Consider the following 26,748-nt stretch of genomic DNA (forward strand, 5'->3'; position numbering starts at 1 on the left):
CACTGGTTTGCATTTCAGTGCCTAACATATAACACATACAATAAATAATCATAATTTATATTATTATCAAAACTTAAATTATTTTGTGATAATTATTCACTTCTTATAAATCTTGTTTTTCTATTATTATTATTATTATTATTATTATCCATTAAATTAAAAATTCTAGTTTTGCTGTTATTTTGATGTTGTTTTTATTGTTTTTATTAAACTATTATAATAACTAAAACAGTTTTGTGTTTTACACAAATTGTTTTTTCTCTGTTGTTATTATTATACAAAAAGTAATATACAATATTTATAAACACATATATTTTGTTTTGTTTTGTTTGTTTCTCATGAAAAACTTATTTATTAACAATAATCATAAGTTTTATATAAAATATACTATTTATAAACACTAGATATAAAAATTTGCATAATATTTAACAGATTTGCCGCATATAATCACTTCTAACGTATAAAAAAATCAATATTTGCATTTTTTGCATTAAACAATAGATTATTATTTTAATGAAATATTAATATATTTTTTTAATTGCAAAATCTTCTCACATTTCATTTGTAATGCATTTACCATACATTTGTGCGTCAAATAAAAACTAAGTTTTATTTTATTATGCATTTTGATTATTTTAATATCATAAAGTGTTTATAATAAATATTACATTAATTAAATAATTATTTTGTTTATATCTCAATAATGGTTTTGAAATAATAGCATATTTTTAAAAATATAATATTTGCGTTGCTATTGTCTTTATATTTTTTCATAAAAACTCATTTGTTATAATAAATTTAGCATGCTTGTTTTATTTCATTATAGCATTTAATATGATGTCCTTAAAAACTAAAACAATTTTTCTTTTAGTTAACATATTATAACAAACTTACTATAAATCGTAAGAATCTGTTGTAAATCTATAGGATTTCGTTTATTTACTTTAATATCTGAAATATAATTTATTTAAAAATATTTAATATATATTCAAATAACATATGTCTACAACTTAATATCTATTTAAAAAATATTTATTAAAAATTAAACATATTAATTTAATATAATTTTTATACAAATACAGTATACTAAAAATAATATCAAATTTTTATTATAAATATTACTCAACACTTCCCTATTATATATTTATCATTCATTCATTACATAAATAATTAGATTTTTTATATAACAAATATACACCAATAATATATTTATAGAGTAAAATAATAAAATAATAATAGAGTATAATAACGCATTAATAGACGTTTTAATATATAATATGAGTATTATAATACAAAAATTATTATTTTTCAGTAAAATTATAGGGGTTTAGAGTTTGGATATATTTATAAATAATAAAATCTATAGAGATATGAGTGATTGCGTGACCATTAAATTGTTTGTTGACACGGAAGCAAATGTTTGCAAACTTCTCAAATAATATACTAAATATCGGCAATAATTAAAAGCTGTACTCAATTAATCCTCAATTAAAATATGCGCCAAAAGGGCTCATTTTGCCCACAAATGAAGGTCGAGACAGGTTTGCTGTGTTTGGGTAGTTGTTTGGACCGATGGGGGAAAGGGGTCACCCACCGAGGGGGGGGACTGTTGAATCACTTCATACTATTTACAATCAAAAACAAATAAAAACCATATCTTTTGTTGATTTTATTTAAATTATATAATAAATAGCTAAAAGGCATAACTCTGTATTTAATTGTTCATATTATTAGGTAAAATGCTTTTATTTATTTTTAGTATTTGTATTTAACTTTACTTTATATTTATTTCAATGATTTATACAAATAATAATGCTTTCTAATAATAAAATGATTATAAAAGTATTATAGAAATAATCAATAGAAAATTATAATTATATCATTGAGTTAAAAATCGGACATTTATTGTATTTTTAAATTAAATGATAATAAACTTTGTATAATTTTGTTCAATTATTATTTCTAAAAATTATGAAAATGAATAGTATATAATAAAATAAATATATTTTTAAAAATATAATGTAATCTTAAAAATGAGGACAAACTTGTCTCTGCTTTAATAAACTTTATTTACTTTTTAGACACATTTTAATTAAATATAAGTTAATCAGTTAAGCTATAGTTAAGCTTAAGTTATCATTATTAATATGCAAAATTTCTAGCACATAATTATCTATAGACTATAGTACCTAATATACAGTATTTATTAATTTTAAAATTTAGATATTAATAGTTATAAAATTAAATTATATATTCATATTAAAATAAAATTATGTTTCAATAATTAGTATTTCATACTACAGTATATTTAATATAATGTATTTTATGTTAAATAAGTTTTAAAATGTTAAATGAAAATGAAATAGTTTTTATGTAACACAATATAACTTATATTACAATAATTTAAAACAATCTAATGTTCTCTTATGAGTGTTTGGAGAGAACAGTGTATTGTTTCTAATCTATACATTTGAAAATGATTTTTAAATTAAATTTATTTTATATATACAGTATATTATATACTGTATATATACAGGTATATATATATATATATATATACTATAATTACAATAATTAGCAATATACTATAAAATTATCATTTTTATTTTTTAGTTACTTTTTGTCTATGTTCCAGTTATTTAGTACTAAATAAAATACTTTTTTTTATTAAAGTGTTTATATCTAAAATTTATATTAATTTTTTAATAATGTCATCTTTTAAAATATTTCAAGAAATAAAGAAATCTTTTTTTCCGTCAACTATTCAATAAATTTTTAATTAATTGTCCAATAATTTTAGTTAAAACCAAATGAATAAACTTTATAAAGGTATATAAGTTATATAATATAGCAAACAGAGTTGTGTTTACATATAGGCTATGGGTTTTAGAAATCCAAAAATAGCATTAATTTTTTAATTAATTTTTTAGATATTCAATGATTAAACTGTCAGATAGTTTTGGAAATTAGTGTACAATATATATATATATGTCTTTGACGGACTTATTATAACATATAGGTTTGTAATCAAATATTTATTGTATAATAATTATTTAAGAATCAAAAGTGTTTTTGAGGTATAAATAATTTCTGAACCTTTAAGTTATAAAAATAATACATCTATAAAAATAACTGCACACCTGTACCTCATAACATATAAACAATATTTTCTACTCTAAATAACAATAAAATCAATTTGCAATTTTTCATTTAAAAAAATATAAAATCATTTTATAAATTTTAATTCATTTATATGCAATAATACAACAATATATTGTATATTTTTTATGTCAAAGATTAATCTAATATATATTTGTAAATTAAACTAAATTTATATACATATTAATTTATATTACTAATAAAATATTTATCAATTTAGTAGATTTTTAAAATAAACTTATTGAGCATTAAAATCATTGATTATTTTGTATTAACAATTATTTGAGATTAATAATTATTTTAATAATATCTTATTTTAGCAACAATTCAACAAAAAAATATAATTTATTGTAATCATTGTTAAACTGGTTCATAATTCTTGGTTATTGATAATCACTAAAAATATTTGCACAAAAATTAAAATTAGCACAACATATATCCTTAAGTATGTTATGATATAAATAATATAAATCTCAATCTGTTATTTTAAAAATCTTATAATTTTAATGTAAAATGTGAAATATTTGTAACTTATTTAGATAAAACATATTATATTGTATATGATAATATTAAAATTAATAATTGTATCGTTAATAGACTTACAGATAACAATATAGACTTTTGATATATTTTATAGAAATTAGTTTTTACTTTTATATTCCCAAAAAATAATAATAATTTATACGATTATCTATAAGCTATCTCTTTGTTTTTATAAATTGTGTTAAATTAAAATGTCATAAACAATTAATTAATTATATAATGAAATATTATATTATATTATAAATTATATTTAATATTAAAATATACATCAAATAACTTACCAGTACTTCTTCTCCTAATAATATGCATATTTGATGTTATTTGATATTTTGAAAAAACAATAATTTAGAAAATCCACAGATGTTTCACATTTGTGATGATAACTGAAAAAATGATATAAAGTATCAGATCATTGGTTACGACACACAATACATTGGGTGCTCTTCTTTATTAATTGTTTAAGTCATTAAAAAGTGTCAAATCAATCACATAAAACTAAATATTAAATATTATAATGTAAAGTATTTTAATAATTATAAAGAAAACATTTATATGAATATCAATTAATAATTATTAACAATAAATCAATTTTATCCTAAACAGGACTTTCATATATTGTAGTTTAGGTAAACCAATGTATAAATGGCACACAATATATGATGAATTTTTTGGTGACTACACAATCATAGCGATCACACAATTAAATTGTGTTTCAAGTTTTTGTTGTGATTCCCACAAAATATAATGCATTTCTCTCAAAGCAATAGTATGTAATGCAATACAATTTGTACATCAATTGAGAGATTTGAGCCAAAATAGCAATGAGATCATGACTTAAGCAGAACTGGAAATATTAGTTTAGCTCATATACTATAAGTAGATTAAGGGTCGGTCTTAACCATACATTCCTATTTGAAACCGTTATATCATAGCTTATGTATAGTGTTTTATATAAATTATAGGTATTCAATGTGAAAATGTTTGTCACACAAGTGCTGGATAATTGTGTATTCAATAAATATAATAATCATGATTATCATAAATTCATAAATACTGGTTATTCAATTGTTGCTAACATAAAACTATTATACAGTACATATCTATTAATATATTTTATATGCTATACTATAGTATTGTATATTACAATATTTTGATAGATTATATAACAGGTATATATACCGTAAGTTTTAGTTATAATATAAGATATACTGTACATACTTTATATAATGTGTTTTCTATATGATATTTATATAAAATTTATATCAATATTTAATATATCAAAGAACATTGTAATACATGAAATAGTAAATGAATAATAAGTAAAAAAACATATTATTTAATAAAGCAAATGCAATACAAAACCAATTGAGAGACCAATCATGAATTGACACAACAAGACATTCAATGAATGATTGAAATTGTCTCAAATATATATATATTTATATAAAATAGTGTTTCATATTATGATATAAAATCTATCAAATGATCAATTTTAGTCACAATTTTCACAAAATAACTATTATTTTTGCTTTAAAAAAGAAGTGATTTAAGGAAAAGTTATGTCAAACGAAGCACAACAATAAAGATTGTAATAAAGTTTGAAATCAATTATAATTTCAATTTTAAAATTTGTTTTTCAAATATTAAAAAAGGTTTAAAAGAGTGAACGACACCACCTTTTGTATAGAAAGATAGGGATCAATGAGTAAACAATTATTTTTACACAACAACTGGTCATTCATTCATTGATTGATTCAAATAATTCCTGTATTTATTTGAAGGCTATATTGCTGTTGAATATGATATTAATATATGAAAACAGTAGCCAATTATAAAGGCATTTATTTATGTGTTGTTTCTAATAATTTTATTTTTATTCATGCATTCCATACATTTACAATTTATTATACATTTGTTCCCATATATGAAAACCGATTGTTAGATAATCAGTAATTATCAGTCAATTACTGTTTATATATATTACAAATTTCTAAATATTTAATTAAAATAATCGATGCCTTCATTTGACCTTATTTTTAATGTAGTTTTTTATTGAAGTAAAAAAATTAACAACAATTGAAACTAGTAGTAAATATATACAAAAATAATACTAATAATAAAGCTTTACTATTAATATATATATATATTTGTGTATATAAACTTAAAAATTAAATACTAATTTATAAATATTTATAAATATATATATATATATATATATATATATATATATATATATATATATATATATATATATATATAAATGACTGAAATAATACAAATGATTCAACAATTATAACTAAATAATTTTACTTATCATCAAATATCATTATATCATTTTATAATCGATGTGTTTATCAATTTTCCAATCAATTAAAATTAAAGGTTGTATTTATATCTTTTTACTAAAACTATTAATTTTTTAATATTGATTTTATGCAATTTTGATATTATGTAAAAATATATTCAATTAATTAATTAAAATATAAATGCTTTGAAATTATTAAACCCTATATTTATATTATTATACTCTAAGATTTAATAATTTGTTTTTTAAAAGTAGATTTTTATTATTAGCATATAATATCGTAAAGCTTTATTTATAATACCAAATTATAAATAAATAGATATTTTAAGTGATAAAATTAATAAATAAAAACTTATATTTATATATATTTTAAAACAAGTTTTTAAGCACATATCAAAATATATGTATTTGTGTTTGAAAAGAAAGAAAGATTAATATAAATAGTTATCTTTGCCTAACTTAATATTAGACTAATAATATAATATTATTATAATATTGATATATTGAAGAAAATTTATTTTTAACACAATTTAATAAAGTTTTTCTAAATTTATTTAACCTGGATCTAACATTAAAAATGCTAATTTAAAATGTAGTGTAAAATTACATTTTAAATTTTTTTAAAAGTATTCAATCTAAATGTATTGTATTGATTTAACACTAAAATATATTTAATTTTTAACTATTATTAAATCAATAATGTTTTCTTTTATATTTAAATTAATCTATTAATTAATAAATTAATAAAACTAATAAAAATATATAATGTTTTGTTATTCGCAAAGTTGTCCTCTCATCCAATCGACAGATCATTGTTTTCTATGGCAAACATAGCTTTAAAGCTCATAGTTATACATAAACACCACTAAATACTTATCAGTAATGTATTGAATTTTAATTCAATTATTTATTTTTCCACTTTTTATTGCCGCTTAAGACCTAATACTCTGTTTTCTCATTCTCTCTAAGTTTTTGCAAAATTTCTTAATAAAGACAGTACTTATGCTTAACTTTTAAAGTTAACAAAAATACAAAACTTTGAGAGAAAGCATACTTTAAATACTTAATAAAAACTATACTTAGAAAATATGAGGTAAAGCACATGCGTTACACATATATTGTATTTATTATATTTAATATAATATTTTGTATTAATATTTTATGTCAATTAATATTAATAATTATAAATGTAATGATAAAGTCTTATATCTTAAACAAAACGATTTTATACTTTACTTTAAGAGAAAAATTTCTTAATAAAAACAAGACTTTGGTAATCTATTTGAGGATTTATACACAAAAAATATTTTTATGGTTTTGCGATTATAAAAATTATAAATAATTATTTAAATGATTTTATTAAAATGAAGTCAATATTATGATTCATAAAAAACTATTTTTAAAAATCTCTACTAAATTTTAAAAAAGTCTACTAAATAAACTAAAACAAAACTAAATAAAAAAACAGACTAAATAATAGAAATAAATAAAGTAATAAAATAAATTCAACAATAGTCTGAGTATTGAAATTAAATTGATGTATTATTTATATTTAATCAATCAATAATAAATAAGATATTTAGTGAAATATGACTATCATTTATATCAAATGATTAAAAAATGGTAATTATTTTTATAATTATCATAATTTAGAGTCAATATTTTATATATCAGCTAATTTAGTTAATATTAATATTAAATTATAAATTATTTAGTGTATGTGTGTGTGTGTATGTGTGTGTGTGTATGTGTGTGTGTGTATGTGTGTGTGTGTATGTGTGTGTGTGTGTGTGTATCTATGTGTGTGTGTGTGTGTACTCAAAAATAAAGATTATAATTAAAGTTGTAACCTTTAAATCACTTTTTATAACACTTATGAAAACAATTATTTAGTTGACTTTTAAACATTCTGTTGTCAAAAAACTGAGATAATATCTATAATTTTAATTAAAATATATAACATTAACTTTATAAATATTAGCAATAAATTGTAAATTAAAGCGTTTATATTTATTTTGAGATTTTGAGAAATAAAAATAGCCAATAGCCAAATGTTAAAATTATACATTTGTATATTCAATATACAGTATTTTTACAACAAATATATTATTGTTTGAGAAGTAATTTAATTTAAAATTAAATGCTATGTAAAATATATATCGTTGTATTTATTATTTAAATTTTATTTATATCAAATAATCAAAATAAATAATCAATTATATTTACAATGGAAATGAAGAAATCAATATTATATTAAAAATAATTTAGCAATGATTCTAATAATTCAATTTTTACAATTAATTACTTCATTCAATTATCACATAAATAATATTAATTATAAATTAATTAATATATAAAAATAATTTTTATTATCCCAAACTTTATTTGTTTATTCAACTGTACATCTATTTAAAAATCAAAAGTCATTATTTTATCAATTTTGAATTTTTATATTTAATTATTTACAAAATATTATAATACAAGACTTGATAGTCATGCTATGTAAAAACATTAATTTTTAAATTAAACTTTTAATAAAGTAATTATAATATTTTTTTTTATAAACTGCATCTATCTATAAATCTATCTATAAAATATTAAATAATACTGTATGAGTGAATTTATTATAAATTTGTTAAAAAAATTCTACAAAATAAAAATAATTTAAACCAATAAAAGACAACTGTTTATTTAAATGTTATTTTATAAACATTTCAATTAATAAAATAAGATTAACAATAACTTTTTAAGATATTTTTAGTTATTTTTTATTAATAATTAATTTTAATACATATTTAGGTACTTTAAAAAAGAATATAGAAAGTCAATAATATATGTTGGTATAAATAATTTATAAACTATAGATAAATTATATACAGTATATATAAAACATAAAACATCGGTAAAATCATATGTAAAAGTCTGGTATACTATACACTATTCAATAGCTTAAATTGTTTTATAAAAATACAGTACATTTTATTTTATTTGAAAATCAAAAATAAATTTGCAGTCTATTGTATAAATATTAATTCTACAGTATCTTTATTAATCTAGTTTTTCATTCATTTAAAACATATTTTCTATTAAAATTATACTAACATTTATCCGCGTCTATAAGTTTTAATTAGTCATAAATGTTATAAAATTAATTTACAAATTATTATTTCATATATTTTTTGGATTCTATAAAATTACTATAATTTGTTTATATTCTATAATTGATTAATAATTAGTGTGATTACATACAGTATCGTATATACTGTAAATTACAGTATTAACATATAGAAAGTTACAATATTGTTACAAATATTAAATTTCTAACTAATAAATCCGGCTTAGATTTACACTTGATATAAATTTTTGCGATATCATAATTATGTATAAAAATCTCATAATTATATCAATTTTCCGGTTCATTTAACAAATTGCATTCAATAGAAAACTCATAACACGCTGATAAACAATCTAATAAATATAAACAATTAAAATACGATATTATTAATAAATAGCAATTTGAATATTATAAAAATATTATTATCCAGTGTTAAAATTTTAGTTTTTTATTTTGATGTTATTTGACAACAATAGCGGATATTTCTCTAAATTCAGTCATTTTTATTATAATAATCACATATTAATCGTGTGGCTCAACGACTGTTTTCATATCAAACTAAATAATTTATTTTTATTTAAATTATAAATATTATTATAGTTTTTAATAATTTAATTTCTTTTTAAAGAGATATATTAAAAACATTTAAACATTAAGAAATAACTTATTTCTCAATAGTATATAAAATTTAAAATAATATTTAAGACTTTTTGTTACTAAAATCAACTCAAAATGCATATCTTTAATGTTCATAATATAATCAAAAAAAAAAAAAAAAAATTAGACAAAATTATATATTGATTATCAATTATTCCCATTCAGTAGTTCCGGGAGGTTTGGGTGTCAGGTCATACAAAACTCGAGATATTCCGCTAATCGCTTCAATTTGTATCGCCATTTGTCTAAAAATCTATATATATATATATATTTAAAAAATAACATAAATTCTCTAAACATTAATAAAATTTGTTATATACTGTATTACCTCAAAAGGTATGTGTCGGTTAGGTATTGCAGGTACACCTTTGATATAAAACAAAACAAAAATCATTTAAACATTAGTAAGATTTTTAGAAACTATAATTTTATACCAGTCATAAAGTCTTCGGTAATGAAAGTCCTGATAACTACCGATCGCTGACACGATTGGTTTCGGGAAACAACATCCCTATCAAAATGTATTGGAATCAAAATAATAGGCATCTGAGAGACAGCACTTCCGTAACCACTAGTCATTAATGTCTTTGTGGCAATACTATCGGCTTCTCTCAGTTGGGATAACACGTGAGGCGTTAAAAAAGTTTGCGTAACGTCTTGAACGGGAAACTTAATGGAGTCTCCAAACACATAGCAAACTCTATTGACATTATGGCATATCCTGGGTATCAGTTTAGCTAAAATATTCAGATCTTCAAATTTTGTGGACTCATTCTCATGTGATTTTGTTTGATCTTCAGAAAGAGCGACCACATAGCTGTAAGTGCGACAATCTCCCTGAACTCCAACACTTTTAATGGGTAATAACGTTGCAGTAAAACTGTATGTTTCCGAAAACTTTATTAAAAATTTTTGTTCTTCTTCTTCGATGGCATTTTGAACTTTACTGATGAGAGCGTGTTTCTAATATAAATCATTAAATAATTATACATTAATTTTACAAAAACTGGTAATTAAATCGATATCAATAATACCCGTTGCAATGAATTCGAGTAATTGACGATAACTTTCACTAAAACACTCGTTTCAGAGAAGTCCTTCTCCATAAATGGTTCTTCGGCGCAAATGACACGAACGGCAAGTCCCGGACCGGGAAATGGATGTCTTTGTACAAGTTCTGAGGGTAATCCTAGGTCTTTGCCGAGTATTCTGACCTCATCTTTATGAAAGTCTTTAAGTGGCTCTACGACCCGTCCTTTTTCTCTCAATTGTCTGACTAATTCAGTGTCGTTATGATGTGTCTTAATCGCATCGGCATTAGTTGAAGCCAATGCTGAGGCACTCTCTATGAGATCGGGTCTAAGAGTTCCCTGACCTAAGAGTACTTCATCGGGTTTTAACTTAAGTTCTTTAATTATATCGTCAGATATGCGAACAAATGTGTCGCCAATTATTTGACGCTTTTCTTCGGGCGCTGCTGTCTGACAAAGAACTTTCGTCGTTCGCTTTCTATTTGGTTCGGCTTTCGATACGGAAACAGTGGTAACGGCGTTATAAAACTGATACGAAGCGTCGATCACTAATTCAATATACGATACATATTATACTAAAATAATTATTTCATTCCTTCAGTTTATTCAATAAAATACCTTTAAGTTTGAGTCCGATATCACTTAAAGATTTTTCTACAGCTTTACTCTCATTTTTCCGCATAAAGCCATTATCGATGTGATAAGCAATCACTTGATCTTCTTTAAGTGATTTATGTAATAATGCCGCGCAAACTGTTGAGTCGACACCACCGCTGACTAACATCTATTGTAACAAAGATTATAACATTGTAATCAACAGATAAATTAAATACAATGTTTACTAATACTTACTAAGACTTTATTATTTCCAACAATTTTACGGATATATTCAATACATTCCATTTCACGGGAATGCATCGTAAAATTGCCGGTCAGACCAGTTATATCATATAAAAAGTTTTTTAACATTTGTTTGCCATTTGTGGTTAGATCTACTTCGGGATGAAATTGCATTCCATATAACCTGAGTTTCTCGTTAGCGATCGCTAATACAAATAATGAATTCAAATTTTATTTAAATTATTTAAAAAATTTAATAGTTATATGTATTTACTAATTATTACTTACCGACAACAAGAGTACTAGATTTTCCAACAATTTTGAATCCATCTGCCACTTGGTTTACCGAATCGCCGTGTGTTAGGAGAGCCTCTTGGGATGAGTCCATGTTTCTGGTTAACAAAATTAAGGGTAATAGTACTGTACCGGTATATATAAAAAATAGATATCAGTTAAAGTAATACAGAAATAGTGGGGATGTATTATCGACACTAATGGTGAACTGTCCATCTTCACGGGCGTCTTTCCTATGAACGGTTCCTCCAAACTCTTTATTAAGCATTTGCATACCATAGCAGATGCCGAGTACTGGTAGACCTATCTTGAAAAGTTCGGGATCATAGGGTAGAGCATCGTTGGCGTAAACACTTCCGGGACCTCCAGATATTATAATGGCTCTAATTATCAAATGTTATCATATTTTAGATATCATTTAAAATCAAATCAAAAAGTAGTTATAAATGTATGAATACTTGTATCCATCAGATATGAGTTTTTGTGCCGATGTGTTCAACGGCAATATGTGTGACTCGACGTTAAGTTCGCGGACCCGACGGTCAATACATTTGCCATATTGTGCTCCACAGTCAAGAATGGCCACTCTCTCCGAGTGAAGCAAACCATTCATTACATGACTATCACTGTTCTGGTCATACATTATGTCAAAAAATTTCAATCTTTTGCTATTATCTCTACAAGAAAACAGTCAATTGATTATTAGTCATATCTTTATATAACATATGTCTTAATTGTCGACATCAATGGTAAACATACCGATCACTTGTCACTGTTTTCTTCTTTTAAGAGGTTATGTCAAACACCAGTGCTTTTACGATAACATTAAGAAATGAGTAATAAATTAAAATATATTTACAAATAAATTGAGTGCTAAACACATATATAATATGATAAAAATGTTTTATAAATTAAATTAAATTAATTTAAACAAACAATAAATTTATGAATAAAATAGTCTTTTAATATATCAATGAAGACATGTTTTACAGACATTTGTAGCACAATATCACTGATGTATTCATATTACTTACATTAAGCCGCCCAACAGTCAACACTTTTGTTGATCAAATACATTGACAAACAATTATATTATTTCTACAGATATTAGCCAACGATTGTACAAAAAAAATTATACTAATTTTGTGAACATTACTGGTATTATACAGTATAGGCATGTGTTGAATGTGTTGAATGTCATTCAATTAATACTATCAATAATTACATTATTATTATACAAGTAATAAATATAAGGCACATATAGCTAATTCATTCAATTAATAGACAAGTTTTACAAATATTTTTCAAATTTTAATTTTTTTATATTATAATTATTTATAGTTATTTTTAATATTGTATTATAGTTATTGGATAATTATGTTTTTTGATTAATTTTTAAAATATTTCAAAATTTAAATAAGTTATATTAACACTATTTTCGATAAGCGTAATGAATTTATAGGTGGTTTCTGCATAAAAACATACAATTATACTGTATTGTGTAATAAACTTTTTATAAGTTAACAATTAGTTATTATATAATTTATATATTGTATTGTAGATGATTTATTAGTTATGAAATTTAATACAATAAATATATCATAATATACTATTACTATAGCTATAAACTTTGTAAAGTTTTAATTAGATAGCAATTAAGTTAACTTAAATAAAATACTATGCGATTATACAAATTGTATTTAAATTAATGAAATAATTTTCAATATTATTTAATTTTTATATAGTTAAAATTAGTTATATCTATTATGGTTTTTCAAATATAATAACTCTCAGTTGTAACATGATCATTTTATTAAACTTATATAACATGAGCACTATATCATTGTATTTTTTCAATTAAATCATATCAAATAAAATAATTTTTTATTATTTAGTAATATTCAAAAAATCACGTTTTACAATATTATAGAGTCTATATTTGTTAGTTTTATTATAATTATTTTTTATATCATTCATATCACATATAAGTTTAGTACTATTAATAATTTGTTTAAAATTCAATACATACCTTCTTGTATTATATAAATTATTCAATTCAGTCAATAAGTAATTGTAACTAATTATATATTTTTTCAAATTTAACTGACAAATTGTTGACTTGAAAAACGTTTGTAATATAATTTAAAATATTAATAAGTTTGGTCTTAAAAATAATTTTGAAATCATAAAACATATGCCTATTCCTTGTCATAAGCTAACTGTCCAATAAATTGATTGGGATATCCAGTGATTACTGTTCAATGATTGAGATAACAAATTGATTTTTGAAAACAAAATTTTATTAATTAAATAAACAAAAATTTAATAAATTTTTTTATCATTCATTGTTTTCTTTACTATTTTAAATAATTAGTAAATTATATATTTTTAAAAGTCAAATAGTAAATATTAATTTTAATAATTTTTAAATTTCATATTATTTAATAATTACCGGTATATTCTCAAATTTGATTGAAATAAATTATTATCTATTTTGTAGTGAAATATATTACAGATAAATGACAATAATATCGTATGACATCTTAGAAATCAATAGACAGTCAGTCTCTAAGTGTCGCCAAATTTTATTGAATACATGATAAAAATATCATTAATTATAGTTTATTAGTTTTCATTAATTATATAATAAATATTAGTTTATTTAATATAACCTTCAGTACAATCAAATGTATTGATTTTAGATAAAATAAAATTTATGAAAAAACATGCAAACTATACTGTAGTTTAAGCTTTAAAAATATTTTTTAAAATTAATATTTTAGATAAATTTTTAGAAATAAAATATAATACATTATACAAGTTATTCAAATAAATTATTATTATTATTGAAAAATATTTTTAAGTAAAAAATCGTTAAATTAATAGAAAATATCTGTTTTAGCAGTTTTTGTTGAGTTGAGAAGCAATTACTTCGTTTTTAACTATAATTAAATGACAAAAAAATAATTAAAATATATTTAAACATTTATTTATATAACAAATATTAATTAATACTTTGTTCGTCAACCACTTTATCAAACTCTTTGAGAGCATCGGTTGTATTACTTTTTATGAAATTTTCTTCATTTGAATCCAAAATATCTCCTAATTTTCTTAATGCTATTAAAATCTCAACTTTTTGTTGTGTATAGACTTGTTGTGATAATTTGGCAATTTTAGAGTCCCTTTCAATCTAATAATAAAGTGAAACCATCAAAATGATGGCCAAACTATAAGCCTACATACCTGAGCCAACTTAACCCTTAGCTGTTCCGGTTGTCTCTTAGCAAACATACGAATAACTTCTGGAGTATAAAATGCTTGACTAATAGCTGCTTGAATGGCCTTTTCATATGTTTTAGTATACATAATGTGTATTAATATAACATTTCATTAATTACTGTATATTACCGGTAATACAAAATATTGTAATAATTATTATAATTAATTTTCAATACAAACCAATTGCATTTGATTTAATTCATCGATTAGTGTCATATTTCCCGACTTCATGGCAGACAACGATTGGCTAAACTCTTCCAACTGCTCCAATGTCTCACGTTTTGTCTCTTCATATTCCTCTGAGTCTAAGTCACCTCTAATTTAAATAATTTTATTTTATTATCTATTGATCTATTTATGTATAATAAGACTAAAATAACAGTTTGAATATATGATATATATATAGCAATTAATGTAAAATATATAACAATCTAATAGATATATCATAAGATATAAGTTGTTGATTGTCATCAATAAATAGACATTACTTGCATTCCTCGAGATCAGCCAATTGAGCGACCAGTCTATCCAACTGATCCTCCAAATTGTTCTTCAATTGGTTTGTTTCTGTAGTGCCTCTCGAAGCCATCCAATTGTTAATGAGATCAATTAGATAGTGATTGATAACAAATCAATTAATTATCATATTTGTAGTGATTATCAATCAATATATGGATCCGTCTATTATTTGCTTATTGTTATGCAATGCTATATCACATGTTATACAATGACTAATAAAACACGTTTACAGTTAAATAATAAACTTTTTAATTAATTTATTTTTACACAAACATTAATTAGATAATTGCAAACAACTAAAAGTAAAATTAATTTTAATTAATAACTAATTGTTATTTACAACAAAATATAAATAAATATTAAAAGTCAAAGTAAACAACAAATTGATAAATAATTAAAAATGTTTTGACATTTTTGATGAACAGTTGTGTCAAACATTGTAAACAAACTGCGAATCAATTGTTTTGTTTGTAATATTGTATCAAAAGTTTGGTTAATATTTAATTTTATAAAAAGTTAAATTTATAATTAATATTGAATCCAATTAATTAACAGATGGACGACAACAATAGTGGTATCATTTTATATTTAATGACATATTATTTGATCCAATTTATATCATATATTATAATATATCATATAATTAATTTAAACAGAAGACAGTATAGCCATAGATGACGATATCAACCAAAACGGTGATAATCCAGGTATTGATAATCAAATATTTAATAGAAATTTGTTTTATATAATATTATTTGACTACATATTTGTGTTGTCAGATGAAGACAATGAAGAGATCCACTTGGATTTGGACGCCACAGAGGTTGAGTTAAACCACTCTCGAGTAAAATCAATGGATATATTGTCGACGTTGACAAAGACTGAGTTTTTAGGTCTTAGAAATAACTTTATTAAGAAAATTGAAGGATTGAATCAATTGGTGACACTTAGAGAACTCGAGTTATATGACAATCAGATTACAAGAATCGAGAATTTAGATTCTTTAGTCAATTTAGAGTCAGTTTACTTACCATTTATAGTCATATTTTTTTAAATAACTTTCATATCTTTTCATAGAATTCTTGATTTATCATTCAATCGGATCCGAAAAATAGAGAATTTAGAGAATTTGGTTAATTTAAAGAAATTGTTTTTAATAAATAATAAAATCTCTCAAATTGAGAATCTATCGAATTTGACGGCATTAGAACTCTTGGAGTTGGGATCTAATAGGATTAGAGTCATCCAAAATGTGGATAAATTAATAAACTTGAAGAGCCTTTTTCTCGGCAAAAACAAAATAACAAAATTGGAAAACTTGTCGTCACTCAAGAGTTTAGAATTACTTAGTATTCAAAGCAACCGAATCATCAAAATTGAAGGATTGGATCAAAACAACAATTTAGAGCAATTATATATTAGTAATAATGGAATCACTGATATTGAAAGTCTTGACAACAATACAAAGCTGACCACTTTGGATGTGGCCGCTAATCGGATCAAGAAGATGGTCAACATCGGTCATTTGGAACTGTTGGAAGAGTTTTGGTGTAATAACAATGGAATTGATGACTGGAAGGATTTAGAAGTGCTGTCAAACTTGAAGAATTTGAAGACTGTTTATTTTGAACACAACCCGATCTCTAGCCATCAAATGTATCGAAAGAAGATTATGTTATTATGTCCTCAATTGACACAAATTGATGCAACTCTTTGTCGTATTTAATAGACAATGAATATTATTTAATTTATCTATAATTAACAACAGTTCCAAACATTTGTTTTTACGGTAATTGAGATTTTTATATTAATATTAACAATAATGTTATAAATAGTTTAGTTCATATAAAATACTGATAAATATCTATATTTAAATATATATGTTTTTAATTGTATTTTTATTGATATACCACAATGTGATCCTTAAGTGTCATAAAAATTCATTTTTTACATCAAAAATAAACTATTTGCGCGAAAGCTTTAATATATGTCTAATTAATGGACTATCAATTTCGTGAATTATTTGACAATTAAAATATTTATGGCTATCAATAAAGTCCATAAAACTAAAGCTTCCGCCACCGCATCCAAAATAATGAGATTTGGATGCAATGTAAACGGATCCCGAAGCAGACAAAGCAGTCTTGAAAATTTTGCATAACTTTTCATAATTATCACAATTATATAGTGTTTCAGAAGTAAAAATCAAATCAAATTTAAGACCTAATTTGTCGATATCGGTGTCAATTGCAGACCAATCGCCACACAAATGATTAAATTGAGACTTTAGTTCACAGTTTGTGTTTTGACTGTTGAGTAATACATTAATTGCTGTGAAATATTTAATGACATCTTCATTGAAATCTTGTAAATAATAGTTAGCTTTTGGCAACTTTTTTGAGCAATAAATTGACGCCAAACCGGATCCACAGCCCAACTGTTACAACAAATTTAATTATTTCTTCATTTATTAAAATTGTATTATTTTTTCAATCACTTACTTCTAAAACATTTAGATTTTGGTATTCAGAGAAATGCTGAAGAGTTTTATAATCAATAAAATAATTAATAATATCATATAAACCCTCCCATATCTTGAATCCGCCCTCATATTGGTTTACAATAACATCATTATTACCATCGATCACATCAATTGATCCATTATTATCATTGTCACCATTTGATCGGCAAATCAATTGTTTGACACAATCTTTTGTCGCATACTTGAGTTGTTTAACACATCCATCGTTAGTGATCTGTATTTCATTGACTAAACTTTTATCTTTGTCTACCAATTGTCTTAAATGACAATCCAATGTCTTGTAATTGATGTCCAAAACTGGCATCTTTTGGCACCACTTCTTCATTAATAAGCATATAATTAACAAAATCTGTTACTCAAAGTCATACCAATTGTTCCCCAAATTTAAAGCAAAGCATTGACTTTGAGTTTACATTGATTACCCTTTTGTTAATTGTTATGTTGTTTTTGAGTAACTCATAACAACAACACATGCTTTCAATTATTAATATTTTGATTGCATTTGTCTTCAAACATATCATATGACTGACAGCTAATTGATTATTAAGACATTACATAACTTAAGACACATTATTACCTATCATCAGATGGACAGTAATGTGGATCAAGTGTTAAATGCATTACAAAAAGTAGAAGAAGTGGCTGAAGATATATTGCGATCAAAACAGGAGATAATTGACTTAAATGTTAAGCTTAACAACAATAGGGAAGCGTTGAATGTCTTGAAACGACACGAAGACTTCAAACACGAGGTTTGTCTTAATAATTGTTTTTTAGCTAAACTTAGGGCTTAAATGTATATTAATTTATAGACAGACAGCAAAAAGTATTATTTTTATGCAGTTATACATATGATATATAAAATGTTTGTTTTATTACTTAATTATTATTTAGTTTGGGGTAAGTGTGGGTTAGGAAGTGGTTGGGTGGGGTGGGGTGGGGTTTTGTTGCAAATAATTTTCTACTGGCTGTATATAATCTACATTAGTTCCCATAAAATATTTATTATTAAAATCATTCAAATGATTACATTTTATATATTAATATGTTTTTAGGTTAGGTTGAGTGGGTTTGGAGGGTTAGGAAGGGGTGTGTAGTGTGAGGAAGGTATGGGAGGTTTAGTCATTGAGTTTTTAATTAACTGTATTATAATACCTAAATACCGCAAAACAGATTTCTTTTCCGTTTTTTAAATAACAATAATCATTGGTTTATATCTATTGTAATAAATTTAGTCAAATAAGCTGTGGTTATGTTTTGGCAATTCATTTATCAAGACTAGTGTTAAATCAGCCAAATCTTTGATTACCGAAGACCACAATCAGCTGAATAAACAAATCAATGATTTGAGAGACGATCTAAAGCCAAAAGTGGATCAATTGAGACAATTGGAGGGTAAAGAAGAGTTGAAAGGATTTAATTTGAAACCTCTCGACAAAAACGAGTCGTTAGTGTTAAAGGATTTATTTAATTGTTAAACATTTAAATAATTCATATTTAATATACTAATTATTAAATATATATATATATCCATTAATTTATGTACAAATTGTATATTTTATAGTATATTCAAAACTTAATAAATGTAAATATTTTTTACTTAATTCATTAAAATAAAAATATCGATAATATTAACAATATTTATATTATAATTTACTATTGATCCACATTTTCAATGATAACTATTGTTATTAATGTTAATTAAGTAAATAATTTGATGCAATAATTGCATTATTATTGTAAAGTTTGTGTAAATTTAAATTTTATTAAAATATTATGAAAGAAATGAGAGTCACGTGATTACAACATATGTAAACATTTGTGTCAATGAATGACAACTTTTGGATCAAAACTTGACATTCAATTGATTGGAGACATGAGTGACAACACTAATGAAGAGTCTTCACCACAAATGGTGTCCAAATTATATCAACTAATTAATCAATTGAATGCCAATACCTTTTCAGACAGTGTTGCTGAAGACGATTTTGATCGCCACTTCTTGAGCTCTGATTTCAAAGTCTTTGTACTTCTGGTTAACAGTTTTGCCGACATTAAGGAAGACTGTTATAAACGAAACAAATTGTTATCTTTAACGACAAGATATGTCTATTGTGATCAAACATTGAAGTCATTGTTGCTTAAGACATGTCGCATGTGGTCTGTAGACGAGTTGAACATAATTGGTCCCAAATTAGAGACCATTTTAGTGACACTTCCAGATATTGTGGCCAACAATATGAAGACAGATAAGTCTCACAAATTTGAGCGCAATTTTTATTTCAAGACAATCGTTAAAACAATTTATTTATGTATTGAAGACGTCTATCAAAATATCAGTCAATCTGTCGATTCTTCTCTTGAATTCTTATCATCACTTTTGGGACGAATCTCTTTATTAGGATATATAGACATTGTTTTCAAAGAAGTGTTGATTAAAATGATAGACAACTGCGATAATGACTTTATTTGGAGGCGATTAGCAAACCGTGTGATTATCGGACAAAAACCACAATATATTGAAGTCTTACTAAAAAGTGTTTTCATTTTTGTTTCAAATCATTTGTCCATCGGTTGGGTTATTGGCAAAAGTGTTGACACAAATATTAAAATCAAATTTTTGTTGACAAATAAATTTTTATTGATCCATGAGTTCAAAAACGACCAAATTTTGGTTAATATTTTTGGATATCTTTGCCAAACTTCTGACAAATTATTTTTTGTTGCTTTTAATAATGTGTTGAACTCTTGGAGTAACTCGAGTGCCATAAAGTATAGAAGTTATTCCCAACATCTATATCTTTCGCGAGCTCTTATGATTGGTTCGCGGTTTATGAAAACCATTGATTTTAGTGATTTTGAAGATACGTTCAGAAGATTAACTATGAATGGAATTGAAGCTCATCTGAGGAATAGTCAGACAGACTTTCGCAATATTGGTCTCACTGTCGGACAAACATTGATGTCAGTGTTGTATCGCGGAAACAATGAAATTAATTTTGAAATCCAAGAAAATGACGAAATAAGACATTTAAACGACTTATTTCTGAATAATTGTAACGTTAAGGACAGAGAAAAGTTGGAACAAAAAATTTTACCGAAAAATGATGTCAAAGAAAGTCAAGAAAATAATTATGTCTCTTATGATAAACATTACGCTAATAATGGTAACAATGGTAATAAAAATAATGATTTAGACAGCGATGATGATGAAGACGATGATCTCATTCCGTATGATATATCAGAAGATAAACTATTGGCAGATAAAAACAAACCCATATATTTGAGAGACTGTATGGACGGTCTTCTAGACTCTGAGAAAACTGAATGGTTTATCAAATGTTTACAAAATGCCGAACAAATAATTCGGACAAATAGTGATTTAGTTGAAGAAGTTTCACTGGATTTCATACAAATACTGTTCCGATTGGATGACAATTATGCGATCAATGATTTTGTTGGTCTTAGATTAAGAGCAATGATATCTCTATGCGTTTGTTCGCCTAAATCTGTTTCTACTTATCTCTGTCAACAGTTTTATGGACCAAACTATACAATCCGCCAAAGATTAGATACATTAGAAGTTCTTTTATCTTCGAGTACTGAACTTTCAACTAATATCAAACAAAACATGAATAATAAAAGTGATTTAAAAGAGATATCATTACCTAATTATGATGTCTCAGTTGCTGACATTCACTGGACTCATATCGTTAAGAAGAGAGTCGAGGCTAAGACAAGAATTATAGCGCATAAGAGTAAGAATTCAGAAGAATTTGTCAATCGTTTTATACCATTTGCCGGACATTTCTTTTTTCCGCTAATGAAAAATATTTACGGAAATGAAGTTAAATTTCATTTCCTAGAAGACGAAGATTATGTTTTAGGAAGACTTGTCTATACTCTGGGACTCATTCTCAAGAATGTCTCGTTTGCACCGATATCTACACAAATGGCAAAAGAATTGTTAGAATTCATAATTGTTTTTAGATATCATTCAGAAGTGTAAGTATTGTATATTCATATACTATATATATATATATATATATATATATATATATATCAATACATAGATGTTTGTAATTTATTTTGATTTTTAGACAAATTCTTCTATTTATTTGATAATTTTCGATATATTATGAAATTATTTTAATTATTGTTTATTAATATAATTTTTTGTTAGTTTTGTGAGGGAAGCCGTTATATTTGCTTTTTGTATGGTTCTTATGAATGTTCTTCCAGTTTGTCTCATCAATAATATGTCACTACAAATAGTTGAACTGCAACTCTGGCTTAAAGGTGACAATTATATGATAAATTAATCTAATTTTAATTTAAAATTAATTTATAATCATTTTATATAAAAGATATAACAGAAAGAGAGCCAAACAGTCAATGCGTTCAAAAAGCTGTGATTGCACTCCAACTTCTCAAAGAAGTGGTCGAAGAAATGCCAATTAATTCGTTGTTTAATAAATGACATCAAATATATTAATGTATTTAATTAGTAAAAATGTAAATAAAACACAATAAACATTTATATCATTTAACAAAATACTTATTTTTGGTTAATAATAATAATAATAAAACGTTTAAAATTACAAAAACACAAACAATAAATTGTCGCTTTATAACTACGTTAATCTCAAATGACTAAATATAATATTTACCGGTAATAAGTGACAAATTTCATTTGATATTATATTATAGTGTAATAATAATAATAATGATTTTTAAATATTTATAAAAAATATTATGTGATATTAATTTCAGTTTTAAATAAAAAATACTGAGTGTTGTATATAATAATGAAATAAAATATTGTCAGAAATAATAACAAATTTTATCTGTCAGTCAAAAGTCCATTAGACATCTTCAGTGTGGACGCGATGAACTGCCAACTGAAACACTTCTGGTGACAGCAGTCCTCCTTAACTGATCCATTTGTGCCCTTAAGTTAGGTGGCGGTGATAATGGACTCGAAGATCGGACTCTTGGATTTTGTAGCAAATCCTTAATTGTCTGAACGATCAAATCAATGGCAACTATTCAAATAAAAGTTAAAAAAAACAATCTTAATATGATTTTAATCTCATTTTAGTTTAATTTATAATTATTTAAATAACTATTAATTTTTAATTCATACAATAGAAATTCGTTTAAAATAATATCATTATTTAAAATGTTACGGTATAAATATCAGTAATTTATAATAATAAAAATGTAAACTTGGTATAAAAAACTTATACAATATGTTTTTAAAAATGTATAAAAATAATACTTTTAAAATAATAATTTAAAAAATCTTACATAAAATTAAACTCATTAAAGTAAAAAATATATAATTAGATCATTTAAGGTCATTGATTGAGTTAATTAATAAACTTAATGGAGAATCAATAACTCAAAACATTTGTTTAAAAACTAATACTCTATAGATCTGACTATAAAACGGCATTTTCTTCGGCTTTTAGGACGCAATGGTTATTATTTGAGACCACATTATTAGACTCCTCTTCATTATTAGATAACCGAAGCGAATAGTAATGAAACAGATTTTCAATGCGATTGACTATCAATTCTACTGCAACTGAAAATCAAAACAAAATAACTCTTAAAAAATAAAATCATTTACTAAAGAAAGCTATAATTAATTCAATCATTGAGTTGTCAATAGTTGATTGCCTTTTCAATAGTTATCAATGATATCGTAATCTTTTATAAAAACAGTCAACAATAATACAGTAATAGGGTTTATAATAATAAAAATTATTAACTTTTTTTGACATTAATTTTTAAATTAATGTAAATCAAAATCAATACATTTGAATCATACCATTATTATCAGCTCCACGAGGTATGATGACATCGGCGTACTTCTTAGTCTATAATATGAAATCAATAATAAGTCAATATATTGCGGTAATTATATAAAACCAAATGTCTGACCGGTTGGCAGAACTCTTCAAAGGCTGGTTTAACAAACTTTGTGTATTGATTTAAAACGTTTTCCAAATCACGACCTCTTTCTCTCACATCTCTTAAAACTTGTAAAAACAAAACATTTTTTTTTAAATAAATTGAAATCATTTTCTTAAATATCGATTAAATACCACGTCTTGACAGTCGTGTGTCAGAATCTGTATCAACAAAGAGCTTCATATGAAAGAGATCCCGAATTTCTGGAAAATAAAAAACAAGAATTCCTTCGACGAGTACGACATCCGCCGGATATACCGTTTGTATGGTTTCTCCGCTAAACAACAAAATATAATTTAAATAATAAATTGCAAATCAATGTATCAAATGATGGCTAACACAGTGTGCTCTTTAAAGTTGTATTGACTGATGTTTACTGTTTTGCCATAGAGTACATCCTTCAGTGTATTAAGCATCAGATGTTCATCGAAAGCCGACGGGTGGTCGAAGTCAAAGTTACCGCGGAATGCCTGCGCCCTCTCATCGGGACTCAATTCTCGGTAAAAGCTGTCCTGTCCTATACAGACAACTCGCCGTTCCCGATTGGCCACACTGTCTTCGCCCAATTGCTCCATTATGCGGTCACATACTGTTGACTTTCCCGAAGCAGTTCCACCTTAAATGATAGTTTTATAATAAACAATAATCAAACTATCGGTGCATTTAATAACTAAAGTATTGTAATACCAGTGACGCCAATAAGGAATGGAGTCTTCGATGGATAAGACATACAATTGGAGTTTGTGTTCAATGAAGCGGCCATTCATTTAGTGGTAGATATGGTTGGGAAGCGATGTCTTGAGAGATATCAGTCTTCAACTGCTAATACGTCTGTGATATCATATATACAGTTGAGTACTAATAGACAGTCACTTAATAAGTGATCGCTTTATCATATGATCTGTGATTTTCTTTACAAACACAACACAAACACTATTTATATAATAAGTTATATTAATATTAAATGTATGAATGCATTGATTTTAATATTAATAACAAATTACGTGACTTTCAATTGATTTACACAATACTACATGTATTGTATTAAATACTGTATATTAATAATAGTATTGAATATAATACCGGTATTACATACCTGTATACTGTAATCAATTAAATAAATAATTAAACTTTAATTTTAGATTTTTCATAATTTTTATTAAATATTATATAAACTAATAATTTTTTCAAAGGGCATATTAAATGTATTTTTAAACTTTTAATTGAAATCGAGCTATCAATTATTGAAATAAAAAACTTTACTATTTTTTAGTCTAATCATAAAGGATATACTGTATTATACATCAGGGTTAAGCAAGGTTTTGGATTTTAGGGGGGGATAGACTGGGGTGAAATCTGCAAAATTCTCGAAAAATCTTGGGGGGTATAGACTTTTATTGCATTTTTAAATGGCAATTTTTTTCAAAAATCCAAAATCAAGGGGAATGTCAAGAGAAAATTCCATACAAATTCCTTAAATTCCCAAATATTCCCATGTAAATTCCATAAAGTATCCATAAGTTCCCGTATAAATTCCCAGGAAAATAGGTAAAATTTCCAAAAATATAAAAAATTTTTAAAAATTAACAAAAACTTAGTTTAACAAAAAATAAAATAATGTATTTAAGATTTAAAAATAGTTGATAAAAGCATTAATGATACACTATGAGTTATTTTTAGTATTTTAATAATTTTTAACTTAACATAATTAATTTTTTAAATAATACTTAATGTTTATAGTTTAGTTATATATTTTTATTTTTTAAATGTTATTTTTATACAAATACTGACTGAATACTAATTATTTAACTCAATGTTCGTTAAAGTTTTAGTTATATTAATTATAAAATTAATTTTTTTTTTATTTTTTAGTTAAAATTTTTAAAATTATTAATAAAAACCTTATAATATAAGTATTTATTGTTTTATTAACTTCTTAAACTATCTTAAACTTATATTTAAATTGTAATATGATTACTCTTTTCAACAAATAGGTAATTTTTAATTTTTAATTTTTTAGTTTAATATTTTAATTAAAATAATGTTATTTTTTGATGAGTTTTAACGTTATTTTAACTATTTTACTTATTATTAATCAATAATTAGATTCATATAAATTTTAAAAACATAAAAACACTTACTAAAATAGTATCAACTAAAATTAAAATTTTTATAAACTTAAAAAAATTTTCGGCGCCGAAATTTTAAGGGGGGGTCACCTCTCCTCTTTTTTAAACCACAATTTTTCCAATTTGGTCAAAAAGTGTGGTAAAATCCCAATTTCTCGATCTTATTAGAAATAATTAGAAATATTATTAGTAAAAAATATATATTAATATAAGTAGTTTATATTTGAAAACCTGATAATATGCATAATATAGGAGTTATTGGCAATAATTATTACAAACAAAACTCATAAGTTATCATTATATATAAATTTATGTATTTTATAAATATTAAATCGTGATTTACAAGATTTGTG

At 23.9% G+C, this 26,748-nt stretch overlaps 4 protein-coding genes across 6 annotated transcripts; 1 reads left to right on the forward strand and 3 right to left on the reverse strand.

The window, feature by feature from the left end:
• Positions 1-9,836: 9,836 nt before the first annotated feature.
• On the reverse strand, positions 9,837-14,082 carry LOC128962559 (GMP synthase [glutamine-hydrolyzing]-like). Of its 2 annotated transcripts, none has more exons than XM_054308942.1 (11): positions 13,974-14,082; positions 12,704-12,755; positions 12,403-12,621; positions 12,115-12,327; positions 11,939-12,042; positions 11,663-11,856; positions 11,429-11,594; positions 10,814-11,358; positions 10,214-10,742; positions 10,108-10,145; positions 9,837-10,032 (listed from the first exon to the last, which is right to left on the reverse strand). In XM_054308942.1, the coding sequence occupies exons 3-11, from the start codon at positions 12,585-12,587 to the stop codon at positions 9,931-9,933; spliced, it is 2,076 nt and encodes a 691-aa protein (XP_054164917.1). In that variant the 5' UTR covers positions 12,588-12,621; positions 12,704-12,755; positions 13,974-14,082; the 3' UTR covers positions 9,837-9,930. The 2 variants fall into 2 exon arrangements, with proteins under 2 accessions (XP_054164917.1, XP_054164918.1); XM_054308943.1 differs by lacking the exon at positions 13,974-14,082 and adding an exon at positions 12,979-13,120.
• Positions 14,083-14,834: 752 nt separating this feature from the next.
• On the reverse strand, positions 14,835-15,953 carry LOC128962268 (protein LZIC-like). The gene is made up of 5 exons (XM_054308634.1): positions 15,715-15,953; positions 15,407-15,542; positions 15,191-15,289; positions 14,960-15,137; positions 14,835-14,886 (listed from the first exon to the last, which is right to left on the reverse strand). Exons 1-5 carry the CDS (start codon positions 15,813-15,815, stop codon positions 14,843-14,845), a joined length of 558 nt encoding a protein of 185 aa, XP_054164609.1. The 5' UTR covers positions 15,816-15,953; the 3' UTR covers positions 14,835-14,842.
• Positions 15,954-16,180: 227 nt separating this feature from the next.
• Positions 16,181-22,767, forward strand: LOC128962412 (telomere length regulation protein TEL2 homolog). Its single transcript, XM_054308786.1, has 10 exons — positions 16,181-16,319; positions 16,402-16,452; positions 16,525-16,762; positions 16,823-17,463; positions 17,803-17,858; positions 18,875-19,039; positions 19,523-19,734; positions 20,127-22,292; positions 22,471-22,586; positions 22,655-22,767. Exons 1-10 carry the CDS (start codon positions 16,301-16,303, stop codon positions 22,765-22,767), a joined length of 3,777 nt encoding a protein of 1,258 aa, XP_054164761.1. The 5' UTR covers positions 16,181-16,300.
• A 316-nt stretch (positions 22,768-23,083) lies between these two features.
• LOC128962875 (uridine-cytidine kinase 2-B-like) lies at positions 23,084-25,206 on the reverse strand. 2 transcript variants are annotated; one of them, XM_054309279.1, is made up of 6 exons: positions 24,954-25,206; positions 24,606-24,882; positions 24,401-24,543; positions 24,237-24,334; positions 24,124-24,172; positions 23,084-23,332 (listed from the first exon to the last, which is right to left on the reverse strand). In XM_054309279.1, the coding sequence occupies exons 1-6, from the start codon at positions 25,027-25,029 to the stop codon at positions 23,163-23,165; spliced, it is 813 nt and encodes a 270-aa protein (XP_054165254.1). In that variant the 5' UTR covers positions 25,030-25,206; the 3' UTR covers positions 23,084-23,162. The 2 variants fall into 2 exon arrangements, with proteins under 2 accessions (XP_054165254.1, XP_054165255.1); XM_054309280.1 differs by lacking the exon at positions 23,084-23,332 and adding an exon at positions 23,650-23,877.
• Positions 25,207-26,748: the final 1,542 nt, after the last annotated feature.

Source organism: Oppia nitens, unplaced genomic scaffold (genome assembly GCF_028296485.1).
Source record: "Oppia nitens isolate AA-2021 unplaced genomic scaffold, nextdenovo-longstitch-racon4-pilon3 scaffold6_pilon_pilon_pilon, whole genome shotgun sequence".
Lineage (NCBI taxonomy): Eukaryota > Metazoa > Arthropoda > Arachnida > Sarcoptiformes > Oppiidae > Oppia > Oppia nitens.